Source organism: Pongo abelii, chromosome 14 (genome assembly GCF_028885655.2).
Source record: "Pongo abelii isolate AG06213 chromosome 14, NHGRI_mPonAbe1-v2.0_pri, whole genome shotgun sequence".
NCBI lineage: Eukaryota > Metazoa > Chordata > Mammalia > Primates > Hominidae > Pongo > Pongo abelii.
This window is the reverse complement of record NC_071999.2, coordinates 82,996,238-83,019,725: the sequence shown is the minus strand read 5'-3', so window position 1 is coordinate 83,019,725 and position 23,488 is coordinate 82,996,238. Positions and strand designations below refer to the sequence as shown.

The 23,488-nt window shown below is 36.4% G+C and overlaps 1 protein-coding gene across 20 annotated transcripts in view; it reads left to right on the top strand.

Annotated features, from left to right (window-relative positions):
- MYCBP2 (MYC binding protein 2) overlaps positions 1 to 23,488 on the top strand; it is a 276,766-nt gene that overhangs the window by 38,140 nt on the left and 215,138 nt on the right. For all 20 annotated transcript variants that reach the window (XM_054529141.2, XM_024230800.3, XM_024230799.3 and 17 more), the window contains exons 3-8: positions 536 to 751; positions 10,065 to 10,218; positions 15,323 to 15,519; positions 18,431 to 18,673; positions 18,906 to 18,977; positions 21,042 to 21,138. In XM_054529141.2, coding sequence (XP_054385116.1) covers positions 536 to 751; positions 10,065 to 10,218; positions 15,323 to 15,519; positions 18,431 to 18,673; positions 18,906 to 18,977; positions 21,042 to 21,138 — 979 coding nt within the window. The remainder of the gene's footprint in view (positions 1 to 535; positions 752 to 10,064; positions 10,219 to 15,322; positions 15,520 to 18,430; positions 18,674 to 18,905; positions 18,978 to 21,041; positions 21,139 to 23,488) is intronic.

Sequence of the window (23,488 nt, the reverse complement as noted above, 5' to 3'; positions counted from 1 at the left end):
GATAGGTGAGAGAGAGCTTAGGGAAGCATCTACAGTTTACTTGGCATTACTGTTATTTGAATGAGAATGAAATGAGTTGATAAAAATTAAGTGTTTTTTGGGGGGGGGCCCTTCTATATCTACTTTTAAAAGCATTCAAAATGCAATCTAATGTTTGTAGTAGGTCAATGAGACTCTACAGTGTGTCTGGTGTCTCTTAGGAAGTCATCAAATGAATTTCCTTTGATACAGAACTCTAGGAGTTAAGCTTTGTTGAGTCTATTCCTGTCATGGCAATACAAGAATATTTCTAAGTTTTTTGCCTATCCCTTTCCAGCCCTTGTCAGATTGGTTGGTTATTGCTGCATTACTCAAAAAATAGTGAGGTATAGAAAAGGGGACTAGAAGTTGGGTCCATAGACTTAGGCTGTCTCTGCTGTGTCACATAATGTGTCTTCTGCAAGTCAGTTAGCATGTCTAATCTTTACTTTTATGTAAAATGGGACTTGATGATAGAAAAGAGTGTGAAATGGAAATATTCTGTTTTGTATTTCAGTCTGAAAACTTGGAGAATACAGTAATCGTACCAGATATCAAACTACATAGCAATCCTTCTGCTTTCAATATTTACTGTAATGTACGCCATTGTGTTCTGGAATGGCAGAAAAAGGAAATATCATTGGCAGCCGCATCTAAGAATTCTGTGCAGAGTGGAGAATCAGATAGTGATGAAGAAGAGGAATCCAAAGAGCCCCCTATCAAGCTTCCAAAGGTAAGCCACTGAGTTCTATTAATATTTAGATGTATAACCTGCAGGTGTTCTGGCTATAATGCATATATATGCATTGCTAAAATACATTGCTTTATGTAAAATTGCACACTAAAAATAACACGGCTTATGGGCAAAAATAGATTTGGAGCAGAAAAGGAAAACTCTACAACTTTATAACTAAGGTGCTAACAAAGTCAATAATTGATAATTCACTGGAAAGCGCAGGAAGGGAGATCAGTGGGTTGGAGTCTGTTATAGGGGCAATTAAAAAATGTACAAAAGCAGTAGGGTGGAAATGCTGGTATAGAGGCATTGAGCCATGGCAGATGGAAGTAGAGCTCTGAGCCAGTGAGCTGAGAGTAAGGTGGGCACAAGAGAAAGCCAAGAGCCCTGGAAAGCTGGGAGGTGCTCCTCGCCTGGGATGCAGGTATGCGTTTTTATTTTTCTTGAAATAGAACTACAAAGCCTCTCGGCTGTGTAGTAGCTGGGCTGAGAGCCTTTTCCTTTCTGCCTAAGCTTATAATTGTACTCTTGATATTGTAGCTTCCCTTGATTAGGAAAAAAAAAAAATCACCTATGAACCAACTGAACTTCTGCATTATTCTGATATTACTCCCTTATTTACCAGGAGCGTATAAACTAGTTGGTATTTCTATAATAGAAGTGTGTATTGTAGGCCAGGTGCAGTGGCTCACACCTGTAATCGCAGCACTTTGGGAAGCCGAGGTGGGTGGATCACCTGAGGTCACGAGTTTGAGAACAGCGTGGCCAACATGGTGAAACCCTGTCTCTACTAAAAATACAAAAATTAGCCCAGCATTGTGGCAGGTGCCTGTAATCCCAGCTACTTAGAGGCTGAGGCAGGAAAATTGCTTGAACCCAGGAGGCGGAGGTTGCAGTGAGCCGAGGTCATGCCATTGCACTCCGGCCTGGGCGACAGAGTGAGACTGTCTCAAAAAAAAAAAAAAAAAAGAAACTGGCTGGGCATAGTGGCTCACGCCTGTAATCCCAGCTCTTTGGGAGGCCAAGGCGGGCGGATCACGAGGTCAGGAGATCGAGACCATCCTGGCTAACACAGTGAAACCCTGTCTCTACCAAAAATACAAAAAAAAAAAAAATTAGTAGGGTGTGGTGGCGGGCGCCTGTAGTCCCAGCTACTCAGGAAGCTGAGGCAGGAGAATGGCGTGAACCCGGGAGGCGGAGCTTGCAGTGAGCCAAGATCGCGCCACTGCACTCCAGCCTGGGCGACAGAGCAAGACTCCATTTACAAAAAAAAAAAAAAAAACCTGTGTTGTAGAACTATTCTCAATGTACTCTGTTCTGTGTAAGTATTGGTGTATTTAAGACTGGAAGGTTATTTTATATATATATATATATATATATTTTTTTTTTTTTTTTTTTTTTTTTTTTTGGAGACGGAGTCTAGCTCTGTCGCCCAGGCTGGAGTGCAATGGTGCCATCTCGGCTCACTGCAAGCTCTGCCTCCCGGGTTCAGGCCATTCTCCTGCCTCAGCCTCCCGAGTAGCTGGGATTACAGGCGCCCGCCACCGCACCCAGCTAATTTTTTTTGTATTTTTAGTAGAGATGGGGTTTCACCATGTTAGCCAGAATGGTCTCGATCTCCTGACCTCATGATCCTCCTGCCTTGGCCTCCCAAAGTGCTTGGGATTACAGGCATGAGCCACTGCGCCCGCCCTGTTATACATATTTTTTCTATATAGTAGATATAGTTAATATTTATAACAAAAGAATAGGTGAAAATATAGGCATTTTTAAATGGTGCCTTTATATGACTTATGCATATTGCTTTTTTCTAAACAGAGATATTCAAAATGATTTTATAATTATAAATGATTTATGACTATTGCCTTTTTACTAAACTGATACCTTAAATTTATTCCTTGAAAACTTACACATATCCACAAGGGATTGTGTAAATATTTTTTACTACTTGGAAATAGCAGCATAAATGGAACCTGGTCTGAGTTCTTTTGCACGTTTTATGGTGGCTGTTCCTGAGTACACCACCATCCTTAATCATATCGTCAGGTTCTTCTCACCTTATTCTTGGCAGATGGCTCGCTTCATATTTCATAGAGTAATACAGGTTTTGTGAGCTTACTCAGCTTCTTGATCAGCCATCTTCACATGTCCTTTTTGCCTCCTATTTTAGAGTGGGACCCTTTTCTTTTTCTTATTTCCTTTGTCTGCAGTGTCCTAACTGTACCTACTCTAATAGCTCCTTCCTTCCTTCCTTTGCTTTCCTTTCCTTTGCTTTCCTTCCCTTTGATTTCCTTGCCTTTGCTTTCCTTTCCTTTGCTTTCCTTTCCTTTCCTTTCCTTTCTCCTTTTTTCTTTTCCCTTTCCTTTTCCCTTTTCCCTTGTCCTTTCCGTTTCCCTTTCCTTTCCTTTCTCCTTTTTTCTTTTCCCTTTCCTTTTCCCTTTTCCCTTGTCCTTTCCCTTTCCCTTTCCTTTCCTTTCTTTCACGGAGTTTTGCTCTTGCTGTCCAGGCTGGAGTGCAATGGCATGATCTTGACTCACTGAAACCTGTGCCTCCTGGGTTCAAGCAATTCTCCTGCCTCAGCCTACTGAGTAGCTGGGATTACAGGCATGTGCCACCGCGCCTGGCTAATTTTGTATTTTTAGTAGAGATGGGATTTCTCCATGTTGGTAAAGCTGGTCTCAAACTCTGGACCTCAGGTGATCTACCCACCTTGGCCTCCCAAAGTGCTGGGATTACAGGTGTGAGCCACCGTGCCTGGCCAATAGCTTCTTTCTTTAACCTAAAACAAACATGTTTATCTTTAATATGGGAGCTGCTCTACGTAGAAATTATGGTCTCTAATTGTAATTTCTTATGCTTAACTAGGAGAGATTGAGATAAAAAACATAGTTGAGTTAGGACATAAGGCTGGAGGACTTGTATAATTTACTTTTTAGTTAGAATACCAATTCTGTGTATGTGAGTCACACTGTATTATAGTAATTGTGCTACTTAAGTTCAATATTGTGAGAGAAGACAAAAGCCTGGGTAAATTTTTTACACAGGTATGCAGATTTTGAATAGTAAACTGTAGTTCAAATTAAATTGCATAAACAAGAACAATGGATTCCTAGGGTGTTTAAAAACATCAGGATTAGTGAGTATTAAATGAAATATCAGGCATTCTTAAGATAACCTTTTGCAGCATAATTAACAGAGTCAAAGGGGGATCTTTCAAAGAAAATTAAAGAAGATCAGATAGCCCAAGTGATTAATACTGAATTTTCCACCAAGTACTGACCTGTCTGCAAACAGGGTTAGCATGGGTAATGGAGCCAAACTGCTGGGGCTCAAACACCATTAACATTACTAGCTATGTGATACTGGAAGTTATTTGACACATCCGTGCCTCAGTTTTGTCATCTATAAATTGGGGGTTGCATCTACCTCATAGGGTTGTGGTGACAATTTAAATGAATTAATGGATGTTGAGTGCTTGAGAGAACAGTACCTGGCAGAAAGAAGTGCTCGCTAAATGATATATATAGTTATAAGTGTCAGGTTAGGTGCAAACAAGAAAATGTGTAGGTGCAAATGAATTTGAGTTACTTGTCAAGGAACTCTTCAGTTTATTAAAAAAATTATGCAAGCAAATGAAACTTCTAGAGAATCAGTGCAATCACCTGATGAATGAGAGGTGAGGGGAGAGGAAGAAGTGATGAGATGCCTCTATGCAGAGGCAAGCAGATACTATGGGTGGGGAGTGAAACTTTCAGGTGATATTTTTTGGCAGCCATTTCCATGACATGAAGGATTGACACTGAGGACGAAATTAGTCTCTTAAGGTTTGAGGTGATGAGATTTGAAGGCAAGTGGGAAATGTTGGCATTTTTCTTTTCCCTTTGACCGTCCCTGTGCCTCAGCCTCAAATGCTGCTGTCTGTTATCCTAGTTTGCTCCTTTTCTTTGTTCCTCTGTTGTTCCTCCTAAGTGTGTGGCTGTCCCATTCCTTCTTGCCTGAGGTTTCTGTCTCTCCTACTCTTTTTTTTTTTTTTTCCTTAACATGATTAAGACAGTTTTTAATCTGTTGTTGAAGTGTTGTTGAAATACAGTTTTATTTTTCCAATTCTTGAGTTTTAAAATTTAGTTACTAATAAATTGAGTTTGACTGTTATATAGACCTTGATTGTCACCCTTTTTTTTGCTTTTTGCTTTTGTTTTTGTGTTTTGTGGATCAGTAATCATTGATATATTTAAAGGAGCTTTCTATGCCCTGAATGCTTCTACATTAAATTTTTTACCCAGCTCAAACTGTCACTAAAATCTATATCCTCTAAAACTTTACAGATTTTATAGCTACATAATTTTTATTATTTTTGTTTTTATTTTCATTTTGAGACAGGGTCTGGCTCTGTCACTGGGGCTGGAGTGCAGTGGCGTGATCTCAGCTCGCCGTAACTTCCGCCTCCTAGGCTCAAGCGATCATCCCACCTTAGCCTCCCAAGTAGCTGGGACTACAGGCGTTTGCCACCACCCCAGGACACTTTTCGTATTTTTAGTAGAGATGGGATTTTGCTAGATTGCCCGGGCTGGTCTCGAACTCCTGAGCTCAAACAATCTGACCGCCTCAGCCTCCCAAAGTACTGGGATTACAGGCATGAGTCACCATGCCTGGTGCATAATTTTTAAATAGTAACGCTTAGAATTCATATTTCCCATCTGAACCCATTTGAAGCCAGTCATGCCACATTATTAAAAGATTTAGACTTACGTAGGATCATTTATTTCTTAATTCAGTATATTCTTTTTGAATTTGTAGCCAGCATTATATTAGGTCCTGAGAACAAAAGGATGAGACATAATTCCTGCCCTCAAGAAAGCATTGTCTTGTAGGGATAAGAACCAGGTTAATAAGTATTCTCTAGTGCCTTAAGGATTGATAGGGAGTGCTAGATATAGTGGAACACGTTAGAGAAAGGACTCAACACTGGCTGAGATAGAGCAAGAGAGAGAGAGCAGGAAGCTAAATCATGAAGGGCCTTATGTGCCATGTAATTGATTCAGATGTTATCTCGTGATTAGTAAATATTGAAGATTTTAAGCAAAAGAATATCATCAGACTTACATGAGTGCCTCAGACTCACCACCCTGTAGTTATGGATATGCCTTACTAACACTGGAGTAACTTTGTACTCCAGTTAGTAAGGCATATCCATAACTACAGGGTGGTGAGTGAGATTGGAGACAGAGGAACCATTTAGGCAGTTATTGCAGTTGTCTAGAGAGTGTTAATGAGGGTTGGAATTACGGTAGTGACAGTGTTTTGGATATAAGAAATGTTAAGCAGAATTGACAGGAATTAGTAATAAATTGGCTATAAAGACTGAAAAAGAAGGCAGAATCTAAAGATATTCTTAAAGGTTTTGTGTGGTGAGGCCCTTTACTGAAAGAGGGAAAACTGGATGAGGAACAGTGCTTGGCTGAAATGATGATCAAGTTTAGTTCTGCACATGCTGATTCTGAGGTAAATGCGAAGTGTCCAGTGTGTGCTATGTAGGTCTGAAGTTCAAAAGATAAGTGTCAGCTAGAAAAATAGATTTGGGAGTTATCACTATGTAGGCACAAGTTGAAACAAATTTCTATGAGAGATGGGGGGGGTGGGATCAAGAACATTGTTTGAAAAAATAGCTTTGAAAAGTTGAAAAGTTTTGAAAAGTTCTCTTGCTCTAGGTGTGAAGAGAAGGGAAGAAGATGGTGGTAGTCATGGATAAATTTGTTAGGCAAGGAACTCACAAACTTCACACTCATACTTTCTTTCTTTTTTTTTTTTTCAGATGGAGTTTCACTCTGCTTGCCCAGGCTGAAGTGCAGTGGCGCGATCTTGGCTCACTGCAGCCTCCACCTCCTGGGTTCAAGTGATTCTCCTGCCTCAGCCTCCCAAGTAGCTGGGATTACAGGCATGCGCCACCATGCCTGGCTAATTTTGTATTTTTAGTAGAGATGGGGTTTCACCATGTTGGTCAGGCTGGTTTGCAACTCCTGACCTCAGGTGATCCCCCAACCTTGGCCTCCCAAAGTGCTGGGATTATAGGTGTGAGCCACCGCACCCAGCCTCACATTCAGAATTTTCCACCTTAGCCTTCTCCTCCTCTCCTTCTGCTGCTGCCTCTTCCCTCTCCTTTTTTCTTTGTCTCTAGATTTTTAAATTTTTTATTATTTGTAGATATTCTCTCTGTACCAAATATTTGCTTTATACAAACAATTTTAAAAGACAGTATACTTCACTCTATGGTAATATGTAAATATAATTTTGATTTCCTTTTGAGCTTTTTCAAATATAAAAGTATCAGAAGTGATTTTAGGACCTTTTAACTGAACAAGATACAATTTTTAAGGGTAAAGAGTTAATTATTAAATCCAAATGTGATGTAACTAAACTTTTATGATCACACTTATTCATGAAATAATAAAGTCACATTTGGAAATATATGATTTGAAAAGGGCAAAATAAAACCTTGAAAGACTCATTATATATCATTTTTCTTTGGCCAGATATATTTTTATCTCACTTTCCTAATATATTAGACTGGCTGTATCAGGTAATTATTTGGGCTTTGTGTTTCTTTATCTTTCAAATATGATAGATAACCTTCAAAATTTAATTATTTGAGAGCAGCAGTAAAGGTAAAATTCAGTAAATTTACAAAAGACTATTTTCTGAAGAGAAGTGCGAAAGCATGTGTTGGGTAATTAGTTATAGTTCGTTATTGAAAGTATTGAAGCTTCTTGTGTTCTTTTATTGTTATAATTATTATTTTTCTTAAATATCACATTTATTTATTTATTTTGCTAATTATACATATTTATTGTAGATAATTTGAAAAATCAGAACGTCTTTCTAAAGAGGTATTAAAAATCAGAAGTAATATTTGAAATACCATTAACCAAAATATACCCCAATATAAACATTTTTATTCCTTTGTCATTTTTTCTATGTACACATTAAAATGTTTTTTACACACAAATGAAATAATACTATATTGGCAGGACTATATTTTTTCTCCTTACACTCTTCCTTCCTGATACTGGAGGAGGGAGAAATATGTGTTTTCATTGACTGTAAGACTTCAAACTGTTTTAAAGTCTACTTTCAAAGTTCAAACTTTTGGTAAAATACCTTATACTTAGCCAAACAGCAGAAAAATACTTATTTAAGAACATGTCTGATATCTCTGTGCAATAATCCATAGCTAAATATTAAAAATTCTTTAATAGTTGCAGAACTTGAGGTTGATTTTTGTTGTGTATTGAATATATATTACTATTCTGAAAATGAATGTTTTCCCATTTGTTAAACAAAAAGTCTACAATGAACCAAGACGTGGATGATTAGTGAGACTCTCACAGTGTTTAACCCAGACAGATGAAGAGTTCTCTATCATGATCATTGTGACCAAAGTTTTATGGGCCAGTCTCACTACAACCGGCTAGCTCTGTTTCTAGGCAGCCCACCTGAGTTGCCTATTGCCATTTACTTGTTATTACACCTTAAACTTACCAGAGAGATCAAGAACCTGTTTATTAGGCAGTCTTACTGTTTCTGGCAAGGTTCAATAATTCCTTTGTCACTGTAGGAAACTGTATCTATAATAAATGAACCTTAGCCAAAAATGTCATCTGTGAAGAATCCTCTTGGATTTATGAAAAATCATGGTTGGTAGCAGAGTAAGCAATCTGAAAGAATGACAGAATATAGTAGTCTTCCATTGGCTTGAGAATAGAGCCCTGTATTTTGTACTCTGGAGATCTTTGACTTCACATTTCTCTTTCCTGTAAGTACATAAGCAGATAGAAATCTTGGGCAGCATGTTTTTATTTTCTAGTCCATTCCAGGAAAAGAAACTATATCAAATGTGAAAGTTGAATCACTTAATGTGTTTAATCAATTGAAACTCTATGCAGGCTCTTCTGTAATGTTAGCTATAATCAAGTCTGTTAGCATTTTAGATAACTTCTCTAAAGACAGTCCTCCTAGTTATTTGACTTCTCAGCTATATCTGTTGTTTCCAGAAAACTTGTAAATGTTAATCAGAACTACAATTGACTTACCTTCAGCCGATTTGCTTCTGGTTTAGAAAATGTACTTCTGAGATGCAGTGGTTGTTAGCAAACAATTTAGTGAATAAATTAAACAAATATTTAATGTGTGCCTACCATATGCTAGGTAATTGGCTAGGCATGGGAGGTATTAAGCCATTTAAGACATGTTCCTTGTATATTGGAAGATATACAAGCCTTTTAAGACATGTTCCTTGTATATTGGAAGATCCCAACATGGTTGGGAAAATGAACAAAAATAGTTACACTATAATGTAATAAATGCTATAACAGAGGTCTGTACTGAGTATGAATTATATAGCATGACTAATTTACCCTATTAGATTACAAACTCTTGTAGGACAGGGTCTAGGATACCTTCATATTTCCTAAAGTGAGTTTGCACAATATGAGTGCTTAGGAGGTATTTATGTAATATATGAATTAACGCAAAAATATCAGCAGAGAGACTGTTCTTCCACTGTTGTGTTCAATAGAATTAATGGTTTTGGGAGTTTCTACTAATTAGTCTTATTTCAATTTTTCTGTTACTTCTCCAAACAATTTACTTAATACTTCCTGAACTGGTTCTCAGAATGTTGACATTGCCTGAGAAATGGAATTTGTCTTTTGTTTTATCAGTCTTATGAAGGTGTATCCTTAAACTCATTCATTGCAATTTGCTCTCTCAATCTTTAGTAACAGATTTATCTCTTTTGCTGGATATAGAGTCTGATTTTTCTTGCACCTGATGAGGAATAGTAAGATAATTAAAGGAAAAGCACCAGTGATATTTTTAGCTAAGCAGTTTTAAATTGTTTTGTGATCATCCTACAAGAAGGGATACCAACTATAAATAATAATATAGTGATTGTACCATTATAGAAAAGGCTAAGATGAAAAGCTCCTTATAAAATCTTTTTACTATATGTGCTGTGTTGACTTTATTTCTGATTATAGGTAACAATTAACATGACTTTTGACAAAAAGAGTACTGAGTTTTCCTTGAGTACAATCAAATGAACTTTGCAAATTAATATAGTTTATTTCTTCCGAGTGAATGCAATCTAGTCTCTAGTTCATTGTTATAAGCCATTTTCATGATGTTTTATTATGGCTCCATTATACATATACGTTATCATTTGCTGTGGAAGTAACTTGTACCAACTAAACTGCTTAGAAAGTGTTACTAGCTTACATGTCATAAAGTATATATATTTTTTCCTTTTAAATAGATTATTGAGGTTGGCCTTTGTGAAGTTTTTGAATTGATCAAGGAGACACGATTTTCTCATCCATCCCTGTGTCTCAGGAGTCTCCAAGCCCTGCTCAACGTGCTGCAGGGCCAGCAGCCAGAAGGCCTCCAGTCTGAGCCACCTGAGGTCCTAGGTAAGAGCCAAGGCTGATTCAGTGAAGCATTTAAAAGTGAATATAATTAATAATAGAGTATTGTACACTGCAAAATTGTTAGGAGAATATTTCTAAAGTTCTCACTACAGAAAATATTAAGTACTTGAGGTGATAGATGTTAATTAGTCCACATTTTATTCATGAATCATAACATCACTTTATACCCCATAAATTTATACAATTATAAATTGTCAATTTGCAGTTTTTAAAAAGTGAAGAGCTTCTCTTATGATGCACACACAATAGCCTATAATGCAGTCTTTATTTAATTGTGGTATGGAAACAGCAGGGGTATAAGTTTTAGAGTATTTTTTTCTGTGTTCCACTGAAGTTATGGTTTAAGAATTGAGGTTCGTGCACACACATTTCTCAATTAGTATGATGAAGCGGGGGGCAAACAAAACATAAATCCCTGGAATCCAGAAATAATCCTCAAATCTTAAGGTCACTATTAACTGAAATCATTCTTATTAAACTTTTGGCCAAAATAGCTAACATTCACTTTTTCTAACTTGTTACTTTCAATAATTTTAAAAAACGGGAAAAGGAAATAAATGCCACAAAGCCAAAACAGTACAATTAGTTTCTAAATTGAGGGGACTTTTTTTTTGTATTCATCATAAATAAAAATCTGTTTGTGTTATGGATTAAACTTCTGACTTAGCAGCTTTCATTAAGTAAATAAAGTGTTCGCTTTTCTTAAAGTATGTTCTGATTCTTGCCTTTCGTATCAGTGACCTAGGCTCAATATGTAATCCTTTAAATAAGATAGGAGCTTTTACTTAAAAGGTATTAAGGAATAGAAATATAGATGGAAGCATAATTTTTAACTGGTTAATTGCTTTTTTTCTCCGATGCTAACTATGGGTCTTTAAACTATCTAAAGTTTTCTAGATCCTTCTAGTATTATAGGAAAATTCTCAGAAGTACTAGAGCTGTGGTTCTCATTATGTGGTTCTCAATTCGCATTAGCATGTATCAGAGTTATCGGGGACTTCCCTATGGTGTTTCTGATTCCATAGACTTGGGGTGGGGCCCAAGAGTTTGTATTTGGAATAAGTTTCTTGGTGATACAGATGCTGGTTTGGGGACTACACTGCTGGTTTAGACTAAAGCTTGGTCCTTTTTTTCCTACTTGGCTATTTAGATTTTGTAGGACCCACCTGTGAGAACCAAATTGCATGAACCTAACTACATGTCAGATTTTTCTTTTTTTTGGTCGCATGTGGTGATTGAGTTTTTGTGTTTGACTTTTGTTTGTTTGTTTGTTTGTTTTAATGGGAGGGAGGATGCTGGTCATTAAAACAAGCTGAGGATTTTTTAAAACCACCCCCCTCACATACACAGTTATTAAAAGCTATTACCAAATAGAAGCTGTCATGTTGACAAGCAAGCACTGTGTTGGTTATTGTTATGATAGCACCAGTGATCATATTAATATTGTGAAGTGCTGCTTGGCTTGACAGCATTTTACTGAAGATTTGATTTATTTTGTTTAACAATATTTTGCTGGGTTTTCTTGGCTTTGGTTTGTTAGTTAGCAAATAATTGGAATGTTGAAATACCCACTAAGACTTGTATGTCATATTTCCTACTTTGAACATGTTATTTCTTTCCTGCTAAGTCTTCTACCATTCTCACGTCTCATGTCAGTTGTTATATACTTTCTTTTGTATCCGTTCTGTATATACATTCTTTCCTTTATTCTTTTAAAACTAGAACTTGTTTTTAATACTAGCTTTGAAATATAATATGTGCTTTAGTCTTATTATCTTCCATCAAAACTTTCACATTATTGGCTGGGTGTGGTGGCTTATGCCTGTAATCCCAGCACTTTGGGAGGCTGAGGCAGGAGGATAGCTTAAGGCTGGGAGTTTGGGACCAGTCTGGGCAACTTAGACCCCTATCTCTACAAACAAAACAAAACAAAACAAAAAAACCTGGGCATGGCAATGAGTGCTACTCAAGAGGCTAAGGTGGGAGGACCGCTCGAGCCCAGGAGTCTGAGGCTACAGTGGGCTGTGATCATGCCACTGCACTGCGCTCTAGCTGGGTGACAGAATGAGACCTCATCTCTACCGAAAAAATCCCACAAAACCCAAAAACCTTTCACCTTATTAATCTGTTCATTTTTATTTTCTTGTTAAAAGTTTCAAATTCTGCTGTACTGCCTTTCGTCTGTCTTCCATCCTTTCAGTGTTTACTGCTGATCTCGTCACTGCTTTGGCTTATTTTTCTATGTAAGGGATTTATTATCACTTCATATTTTCTATTTGGTTAAATTAGCTCAAAGATAAAGCACTGATTTGGTTCTTTTATCTAAATTTCTGTTGAAACTTGTCTCTCCTCCTTTTTTTAATCTAATATCACAATCTTCTTGGTTATCCTTTTGTTCCCATTTGGTTGTTTTTGTGTTATTCATGAAAATATGTGTATATTTATATAACTCTTACTGTGGAATATCTTGATGATTAGTATACACCAAGCTTCTTCTCTCTGCAAATAGATTGTGATTTTTAAATTATCTATTTAAAAATGTATTTCCTTATATCCATATATTCTGTTCAATTAGATTATATTCTCAAGTACTCACTGAAATGTAATAGCACCCCCTTTGTTATATGCTAAGAATGTGTGATACCATTGCTGTTATTATGGAACTTAGCATCAGAGTTGGATATGTGTATAATTACAAATGTGGATAAATCGTATGGAGGAAAGTAGAAGGAGTTCTGAGAGTCCTTTTTTGTTTTTTGAGACGGAGTCTCACTCTGTTGCCCAGGCTGGAATGCAGTGGTGCGATCTTGGCTCACTGCAACTTCCACCTCCCAGGTTCAAGCTATTCTCCTGCCTCAGCTTCCTGAGTAGCTTGGACTTACAGGCACGTGCCACAATGCCCGGCTAATTTTTGTATTTTTAGTAGAGACAGGGTTTCACTATGTTGGCCAGGCTGGTCTCGAACTCCTGACCTCAGGTGATTTGCCCACCTCAGCCTCCCAAAGTGCTAGGATTACAGGCATGAGCCACTGCGCCTGGCCAAGATTCCTTTTTTAAGTTAAAAATTTTTTATTTATTTGTCTTTAGGGAGAGGATCTCACTATATTGCCCAGGGTAGACTCAAACCCTGGACTCAAGTGATCCTCCTGCCTCCACCTCCCAAGTAGCTGTGACTGTAGGTACACACTGCTGCACCCAGCTCCTTCTGAGAGTCTTTAACAGGCTCCCTGAAGATGTGACCTATGAGATTTAGAGGGTGAATAGGAGGGAGTGAATTAGATTATAAGGGCTCCAGGCAGAAATAACAGCATGTAGTAAGGCTCTGAGACAGAAAGGAGAATGAATGAAAAGAAGAGCAATGTGGCTAGAATGTGGAGAGTGAAGGGAATAGTCTTGTGACAGGTGAGGAAGGAGGCAGGGACATGCGGAGCTTTACATGCCATGTTAAAGAATTTGATTAGCGGGCTAGGAGGAATAGAAAGTCATTCTCTATTTCATTACATTAAGAATATTGTTTTTTAAATAGCCTTATTTTCTTAAATTATTTGTTTAAATTATTGACTGTTTTCTTTCCCTGGATTCTTAACCTTTTTGAAAGGGTAGAGACATTCTTTGTCATGTTTGCCAATACCCTAATGTAGAATAGTTGCTAATGTGTGAGAGTTCAGTATATATTTGCTGAATAATCAACAGATGTACTCGCTGAAGGATAATAATTGGAGGAAGGATGGGTAGATGGAAACATGGACAAACAGGGATAGATGAAAGGATGGAGGGAAGGAAGGATAGCTGCAGGAAAAGGTAGAGGAAAGGATAAATGGAAAAAAATGAAAGTATAGGATATGTACAAACAAGTGAAGAGAGGAAGGGGGAAAGAAAAGAAGGAAGACAGAAGGGAGAAAGAAATTAACAAAGGAGTGAAAGGATTTTAAGTAAACAATTAGATTTTTGGTTTGAAATTCTCCCTGGCTATTGGGGCAAAAGGGAATGGTAAGAGATAATTTCTTAACACTTTTTAGTCAAAGAGATGATGATAGCATGGATTGGAAAGATGACGATGAGATAGGGAAAAGTGGAGTTATCCATTAGGAAGTAAAATAAACAGGACTTAATTTGGGATTAGCTATGAAAGATGAGGGATTGGTAGGGGCTGCCTGGGTTTCTGTGAGTTACCAGATAACCCACAGGTGGCATTTTAGTTTTTAGAGAATTGCAGTACATTACTCCTCTTTCTCTTGTTCTCCTCCTTCTCTCCCTTCCCTTTCCCTCTCTTCATCTTTCTCAGTTTTTCTGTTCTAACTCTCTTTTTCCCTCTCCATCTGATTATTCACTCTATAAGGATTTTCAAATCTCCCTTCTATGGAAGAAATACCCAGATGTCTGTTGATTGAATCTTAGATGGAGGTATTCAGGGAATTTTGTGTGGAGACCTCTGCTGGTTGTAAAACATTTGCGTGTGTGTGTGTGTTTCATCTTCACCGCTAAATGACTTTATGATTTAGGAAAAATCTTTTGACTACCCCATATCTCAATTTCATTATTAAAGGAGGAGAATTTCTGTCCTGTTGACTTGGAGGTTTTTCTAGGGTATAAATGAATTACGTCCTCTCTAAGTGTGAATTGCTATTTTGTTAATAATATAGCCAATTTTATATTAAAGTACATTATTGCATATGTTTTGTGTTTCTATTACTTTGAAAATATATACATAATTTCCTGGACACTTAACATTTTAAGAAGCCTCCTAATCTAAAAGGTAAAATAAGTATGATGAGTAGTCTATTACTTGATAGGATGAGTTTCTTGAATATGTGAATTCCTCTAGGCAAGCTTGTTTTAAAAGACCTTAGATTTTCTTTTTTTTACTAAGAAAAGTAAGGAGTTGAACTGAATGTTCTTTAAGACCCTTGTTACATAAATATTTTAACTTTTGGGGAAGAGAGTAACTAGAAAGAAACTAATGCAAAGTAATTGTTCTAGATTCCTTAAATTTTGTTTATAATGAGACAAAGTAAAAATAAATAAATATATGCATATAATGTTCTGTATGTTGGATGAATATAATCGAATTCTATTTTATCCACAGAGTCTCTCTTCCAGCTTCTTTTGGAAATCACCGTTCGAAGTACTGGGATGAATGACAGCACAGGACAGTCCTTAACAGCACTTTCCTGTGCTTGCCTCTTTAGTCTGGTGGCTTCTTGGGGAGAAACAGGAAGGACACTTCAGGCCATCTCTGCTATCCTCACCAACAATGGAAGCCATGCTTGCCAAACTATTCAGGTATTTCATATTTATATCTGCTTAGAAATTTATAAGATGACAAGTTACAGTTTCATCTCAATTTCTGTCAATAGGAATTCTGCTTTTTCTCACTCATTACAGTAGCTTGATCTGTCCAAGATTGAGATATAAATAATCTACAGTATTTCAGTTGATTGATATGTATGTGTAACTCTGAAGCTTTGAATATAATAAAATGAATTTTGGCCAGACCTCTTAAATCTTTAAGCTGGTCTTTGCCTTAACACCATAGCCTTCTCTTTCCTTGCTGTTGTCTTGCTCTCTGCGTTCTCCCCTCTTCCCATCTTTCCCTGAGTTTTTTAGTATGGAATTCATTCATTGTTTTAAATATCTTTTCTCTATTGAAAGAAAAAGATATGGTATCAATCTGATATATTTTTGATTGGTTGATTTTTTTTATGAATTGATTCGTTTCTGAGTTACTTCAGCTATGTATAAAACATTTTAGGCTTTTAATATGCAGTTGTGGAACAAACAAGCTCGTCACCATTTTAGTGGTGGGAAAAATAATCCTTATAGGCAAACTTAATTATTTGGGAAGGCTCTGGAAATTGAAAAAGAAGTTATGATTTTAAGACCTGACTGTCTACTCTTCTCTGGCCCCTTGGGCAACCCCAGAGCAGGTGGAAGGGATTCCTCAATCCTGTTATTAGCAGTCCAAAGATAGCAAAAGGAGTATATTGGTCATTTTCTGTCTTATTCAGTGATCTTGAGCTCTCCTGGTCAAACAAAACCCATTCCCTTACTCTAGATTTCTGCTTTTTTCTTCCTTTCTGCCTTGCTTGGAATCCTTTTGTCCCTTTTTATGGTCCTTAATTATTTTGAAGTTGCTCTAATACAGTGGTTTTCAAGCTGTGTTCTGTAGACATGCTTTCAGGGTTTGGCAAATGTTTAAATATATGTTTAAAATATGCAAATATTTTAAAAATTGTAATAAAATAACACAAACATTCAGATACCGTATACCAGATTTTAATAGGATAGTGACCACCAACATATGAGCTTATGAATTTTGCTATGATTTGCTTTTATATAGGGACTTAGGAATGCCATTAGAGCTCATAGCAGGAGTATATGAACTACGTTCATGGAAAGCCTCCCAGAGGATATGAGGTGAGATCTAAACAATGAGTTGAAATTAGCCAGGAGAAATTTTTGGTGTTGGTGGTGTAGAGAGAGAATGCTCTAAGTATCCACATGCGAAGGCATGGAGGTGAGAGTAAGAGTGAAATATTTGAAAGCTGAAAGAAGTTTAATATAGCTATAGCATAGAGAGCTGTCAAATAGTGTAGCCACAGCATAGAGAGCTGGCAAATAACAGAGACAGGACTCAAGGGCTTATCTGTCTCCAATATTATGCTCAGTCACTAGACAACACAAAACTACTTGATCCTCTGAATCAATAGCTGCAGTTCTCTACAGACCTACCACATCACTACATCCCCAACTCTAGCCTAAACACCGTATTAAAGCCCATTATCTTAACATGGTTTACAGTGCTCTTCATGATTTGGCCTTTTATCTACCAACTTCATTTCCCAAAACTCTCCTGGCCTGACTGTTGGTAGAGGGAGAAAAGCTTTCCCTGAGAATGTGTGCATTAAGTCCGTTTTCACGCTGCTGATAGAGATGTACCCGAGACTGGGCAATTTACAAAAGAAAGAGGTTTAATGGATTTACAGTTCCACATGGCTGGAGAAACCTCACAATCATGGTGGAAGGCAAGGAGGAGCAAGTCATGTCTTACATCGATGGCAGCAGGCAAAGAGAGCTTGTTCAGGGAAATTCCTCTTTATAAAACCATCAGATCTCATGAGGCTTATTCGCTATCATGAGAACAGCACAGGAAAGACTTGCCCCCATGATCCAGTTACCTCCCACTGGGTCCTTTCCACAACATGTGGGAATTCAAGATGAGATTTGTGTGGGAACACAACCAAACCATATGAGTATGTGTAACTCTTCACATCTCAGATTTGTTTTGGCACCCAAATGCATATTACTTGTCCATTTCATAAAGCTTAACAGAGAGTTTAAAGCAGGGTAGACATGGTAGTACTGCAAGATGCTGTATTGAAAGAGACTGAAATCCTTTCTGGAGGGTTGAACTCTTGACTTCAAAGGCTTTCTGCAAATAAAACACTATTTATTGCATATGAGCTCAGAAACAAATTAATAAAAAGAGCACATGGAAAAAGGCACCATTATCAAGAATTAGCAGAAGCAAATATGGTAGAATCAATCCTGCCAAATCCTTAGATATTGAAATTATTTGATATAGAATGTGTATGTGTATGAATATATAAAGTATGGTTAAAGTAATAAAAGAAAATATCAAAAGTATGATTAAGGAGTGAGAATATAAAAAGTAGTCAGACATTAGGAAAAAAAACAAATTGAACTCCTAGAAATGAAAAACCAAATAATTACAATTAGAAACTTAAAATGGGTTAACTATTGTATAATATGATTGAAGATGGAAATGGTGAACTGAAAGATAGAGGAAGAAATTATCTAGAATGCAACAGAGAGACAAGGAGAGAAATATGGAAGATAAAATAAGAAACATGGATCGAGAATGACAAAATCTAATGTAATACAATCTGAGTTCCACAAGGCAATAATAGATTTGTGGAGATAGAGTACTTGAAATAATGGCTAAGGTTTTACAGAATTGGTGAATGACATGGAATCCCAAGAATAAGGAAGTCTACCTTGCTTGAGATTTGCTTCTTATAGATGAACTTTTAGTTGGTACTTTTTGCTGGCATGCGAAATATCATTCTGAACAATTTATTGTCTTATAAATGATATATTACCAAAGTATCTTTGTTCCATGTTTGTAACATTTAAAAATGTTTTTTCATTATTTTTCTTCTCTTTTGACTAGGTGCCAACAATTCTAAATTCGCTACAGAGAAGTGTACAAGCAGTTTTGGTGGGAAAAATTCAAATTCAGGACTGGTTTAGTAATGGCATTAAGAAAGCAGCTTTAATGCACAAGTGGCCATTAAAAGAAATATCTGTTGATGAAGATGACCAATGTCTACTTCAGAATGATGGATTTTTTCTTTATCTATTATGCAAGGATGGATTATATAAAATAGGCTCTGGATACAGTGGAACAGTTAGGGTAATGTGATTCCTTACAGTTCCTTAATTATACAGAGTTATAACCATAATGAATTGTGTTCTGTGTATTTCTAGTTTCATTTCTAGAATATGATCTAATTTAAGTGTAATAATATTTATTTGAAAACCATAATTGAAATACATGCATTAAATGCCATTCACCCATTTGTATTATTTTTCATTGATTATTAATTATGAAACCACTGATATACTAACTTTTGTTATTTTTACAGGGTCATATATACAATTCTACATCCCGTATTAGAAACAGAAAAGAAAAAAAGTCTTGGTTAGGGTATGCTCAGGTAAGAGACTATCCACAATAAACCAAAATTTTCTTATCTTTTAAAACGTGTGACTTGTCCTTGTTTAATCAATAATATCACTTCTATTTAAACAGAAATGATAATATTTTTACTAATATGGCCATAACAACTGAATAGTGTAGTGTAAAGAACACTGTCTCAGAACTCATAAGAGGTTCAATTTTAGTTCTGGCCCTGCTTCTTACTAGCTGTATGACTGGACAACTCAGTTAACTTATTGGGTCCTCTGTTATTTAGCTTTAATATGGGATTAAACATACCTTCTTTAGAGTTCTTGTTTAAGTGAGCCTCTAGATAAGAATTGAAGACCACCTTTATCCTTAGCACATTTTTTTTTTTTAATTGAGACAGAATCTCGCTGTGTCACCCAGGTTAGAGTGGAGTGGCACAGTCTCGGCTCACTGCAACCTCTGCCTCCTGAGTTCAAGTGATTCTTGTGCCTCAGCTTCCTGAGAAGGCCCATGCCACCATGCCTAGCTAATTTTTTTTGTATTTTTAGTAGAGACAGGGTTTCGCCATTTTGGCCAGGCTGGTCTCGAACCCCTGACCTCAAGTGAGCCACCCGCCTGGGCCTCCCAAAGTGCTGGGATTGCAGGCCTGAGTCACCCCACCCAGCCTCATTAGCACGTTTAAATTGGAAAGGTGTACGTGTCCTGAGGCCAAATTAGGGTTTCTTACCACAGACTCTTTCATTTTAGTCTAGATTCAGTACTTTCTAGGAAACAGTGTTTGGCCTGCTCAGTAGACAGCTACCTGCATGAAGAATATGCAAAGAATCCCAAGAGAGAAAAGCCCTGAGCTGGTGTGTCTTTCTTAATGCTGTGATCTTATCTCCTGACCAACATAGCCAGATAGGTGTTAGCCTTTTACAAGGTCAGCAGCCAGATGGATATATTACTCCTCCTCTTATGGAGAAAAGCAAATGAAGGATGGACAAGAGGGACTAGAAATATTTTTTTCCATACAGTACCTACCTGAACAGTGAAGCCCAAGTTCCTTTGTATAAGGATAGAGAATAAAGATTTCCCTGCATGCCTGCCTTGCTGAGCTCATGAGATTTGTTGTCAGGATCAAATAATAAAAGATATTTGAAAGTCTTTTGAAAACTATGGAAATTATTATTGTTACATGAAGAATAATTCTACTCTATCAACTATTGGGGAGAATTTGAAATTAAATTTTTTTTTTTTTTTTTTTTTTGGAGATGCAGTTTTGCTCTTGTCACTGAGGCTGGAATGCAGTGGCGTGATCTCAGCTCACTGCAACCTCCGCCTCCCAGGTTCAGGCAATTCTCCTGCCTCAGCCTCCCGAGTAGCTGGGATTACAGGTGCCCACCACCACGTCCAGCTAATTTTTGTATTTTTAGTAGAGACGGGTTTAACCATGCTGGCCAGGCTTGTCTCGAACTCTTAACCCCAGGTGATCCACCTTCCTCAGCCTCCCAAAGTGCTGGGATTACAGGCGTGAGCCACCGCCCCCAGCCTGAAATTAAATTTTAGATAACAAATTAGTTTCTCAGTAATTGTCTCTTAAAAGTTGAACTTAGTTTAAAATACCTCATCAAATTTTTATTTGCCACTCTACTGTGTTTTATCTAAGAAATAATACCATGGAAAATATATTATTATAGCAGTGTGTTCAATGACATACCACACCTTCTGAAACCACTATGCTATTCATTTTCAAATAGCAAACTCAATACTTGTTATTTTTCTTAAAGTATTTGTTAAAGTAACAGTGATCATTCATATTATTTACTTGGCAAGTGATATGGTCATTTTGAACAAAATGTTTGTACCTGTACTGTCCTGTTTAGTATACCTGATTATGTTTCTGGGAATATGTTAAATCAATTTTCAATAATATATGACTTTTCCTCTAATTGAGAGGAATGTTCTTGTATTTTTAATCATTAATATCTTTTAGACATCAATATTGATGTATTATTGTACCTCAAAAACCTGTAATATGGAGCTGTATGGCTGCTGTTTCTGCTGAATTAGTAATAAATATTTTAACAGGAAAATTTTTTGCTGTTATCAGGGTTATTTATTATATAGAGATGTGAATAACCACAGCATGACAGCCATAAGGATAAGCCCTGAAACACTGGAGCAAGATGGTACTGTGATGTTACCAGGTATGTTTCAAGTAGTCATTTTTTCTCCACAAGCAATTTTAAAAAATGTGCATGTTAGGCTATTTAGACACATAAAGAATGATTAGCAAGGGATAGTGCTTGCTTATAAAAGGGTTTTAAAAATCTTGACATACAAAGCATTTTATAGTCTATGTAAAGTTAATTATACCAAGACAATAGACATGGAAATATAGTATAACAAGTTTTAATATTTGTTTTCAAACTTGGCCATCTATGGCCTAATCTCTGACCTCACCCCACCACTGCTGAGTTAGTGGGGTGATGTAACTGTGTTGCTCTTAATAAAAATCAGAACTCTGGCTCTCATGTGACTCAGTATAAAGAACCTTCTGTTTATTTTTACTTTAACAACAGTGCAGTTGGGTTTTCCTCCTTATTTTTATTTTATTTTATTTTATTTTAAAGGGGTTTCAGAGACAGAGTTTAGGGTGGGTCAGGAATTTTTTTTTAATTTCATCATTTATTTATGCTTCTTATGCTTCTTAATAATACTTTGATAAAGGTCTTTGGACACAGTTTATTTTGCTTTAATTTTGAGGCTTTTATATATTCACTTAAATCACTGCTAAATTATCAGGCAGTAGGTCTCAAATTTTGTCGAATGCTGGAAAAATGCATATTCTTTATTGTAAGATCTTTGAATTTGTTTATAATGTTGATACTTTCTGAAGCTGTTTATATTAAAATCTTGAATGTCTAATGTGTCTGTCAATAATTTCATAGTAGCAATATTACTTGTAAGCGCTTGACCATCTGAAAGTGAGAGCTACTTCTGAAGAGTGCATTGAGAAGAATAGTTGCTCCTGGGCTGCATGTTAATTTTTAAATATAATCTTAATAACTTCATCAGACATTTATTTGAACCTTACTACCTATACATAGATACATATTAGTGTACATGACACTATGTTAAAGTAAATACGACATTTCATGTCCATTTCAGAAATAGAGGAGCTTTGGAAAGCGGATGACTTAATAAAATCATTTTGAAAATAACCATCTATTTTCAGATATGTCTACAGGGTTTTTTGTTTTTTTTTTCATTACAAGTCCTGGACCATGTCTTTGGTCGTAATAATAACAAATGACAATAATATTAAAAAATACTTTTAATAACATGCACATTCCCCCCACATATTGATACATATATTGAAAGTAATCATGTTTGTTGTATAAAAATCATATGAACAAAAAAGAATGAATTGAAATAATTATAATCCTACTTCCCATATATAAACACTGTGAACATATTGGTAAATATCCTTCTCGTATTTTTCCTTTGTGTATCTGTCCATACTTGTAAAAAAGTGTGATCATATGCTACATATTGCTTTTTTAATCTATCTCTTTCACTTAATATTCTGAAAATATTTCTAGGTCATTAAATAGTCCTCTACAATGTCACTTAAATGTTACAAAATATATTCTACTGATTAATGTTTGAGAATGAAAGCCTTCCAGGGTTTTGCTATATAAATTACACTGTAATGAGCATTCCTATCGTGCTATCTTTGTGCCAGTCATTTTAGGATAATAACATAGAAGGAAAATTCTAAATTGACACATCCCCTCCGCTATAACACATGGGTACTAATATCAAGGATTTACTTCTGAGAAACCCTGCACATTTAATAGAGACTGTGACTGATAAGACAATTTGAAAATATCTGCCTACAGCTGTTTTATTTATTCTGCCTTGATAAAAAAATTACTCATTAATGTCTTTATTCAGTTTAAATCTCGTTGCTTTGTTTAACTTGTGAAATGCAACTTTGAACAATACAAGCGTGGCTTTCTGTGTTTCATAAGTGTGTGCTGTATTAGTGGTGAAGAATGAACCAAACTTCAGGAAGATAGTCCTGTATTTGTCTTCAGAACTGGCAGATGTTGCTTGATATATTCCTGAAGATACAAGCTTAAAATATTACATGATGGATAAAGAAAGGATAAAGAGAAAATCTTGAAATCACATGGCAGAAGACTCCTCCTTCAAGCCTGAAGAAGCCTTTTGTAATTTTCTCATTTCTTTGACCTGGATTTCTTGAAATCACGTGGCAGAAGACTTCTCCCTCAAGCCTGAAGAAGCCTTTTGTAATTTTCTCGTTTCTTTGACCTGGACTGAATTTTCATCAAATAGCACTTTTTGTTTTTCCTGGGTAGGAATAGCTCTGCTCTGTAGCCTTCCAATCAAGGAGCAGAAGTAAATTGTCAGGTTTATAGATGGTAATGGATACCATGTTTCAAGTTGACATAAATCAGGTAATTCCTTGAGCTTCATGTTCCAGCTTGTCTTACAGTATAGTTTTATTTAAAAAGTATTTCAACCTAG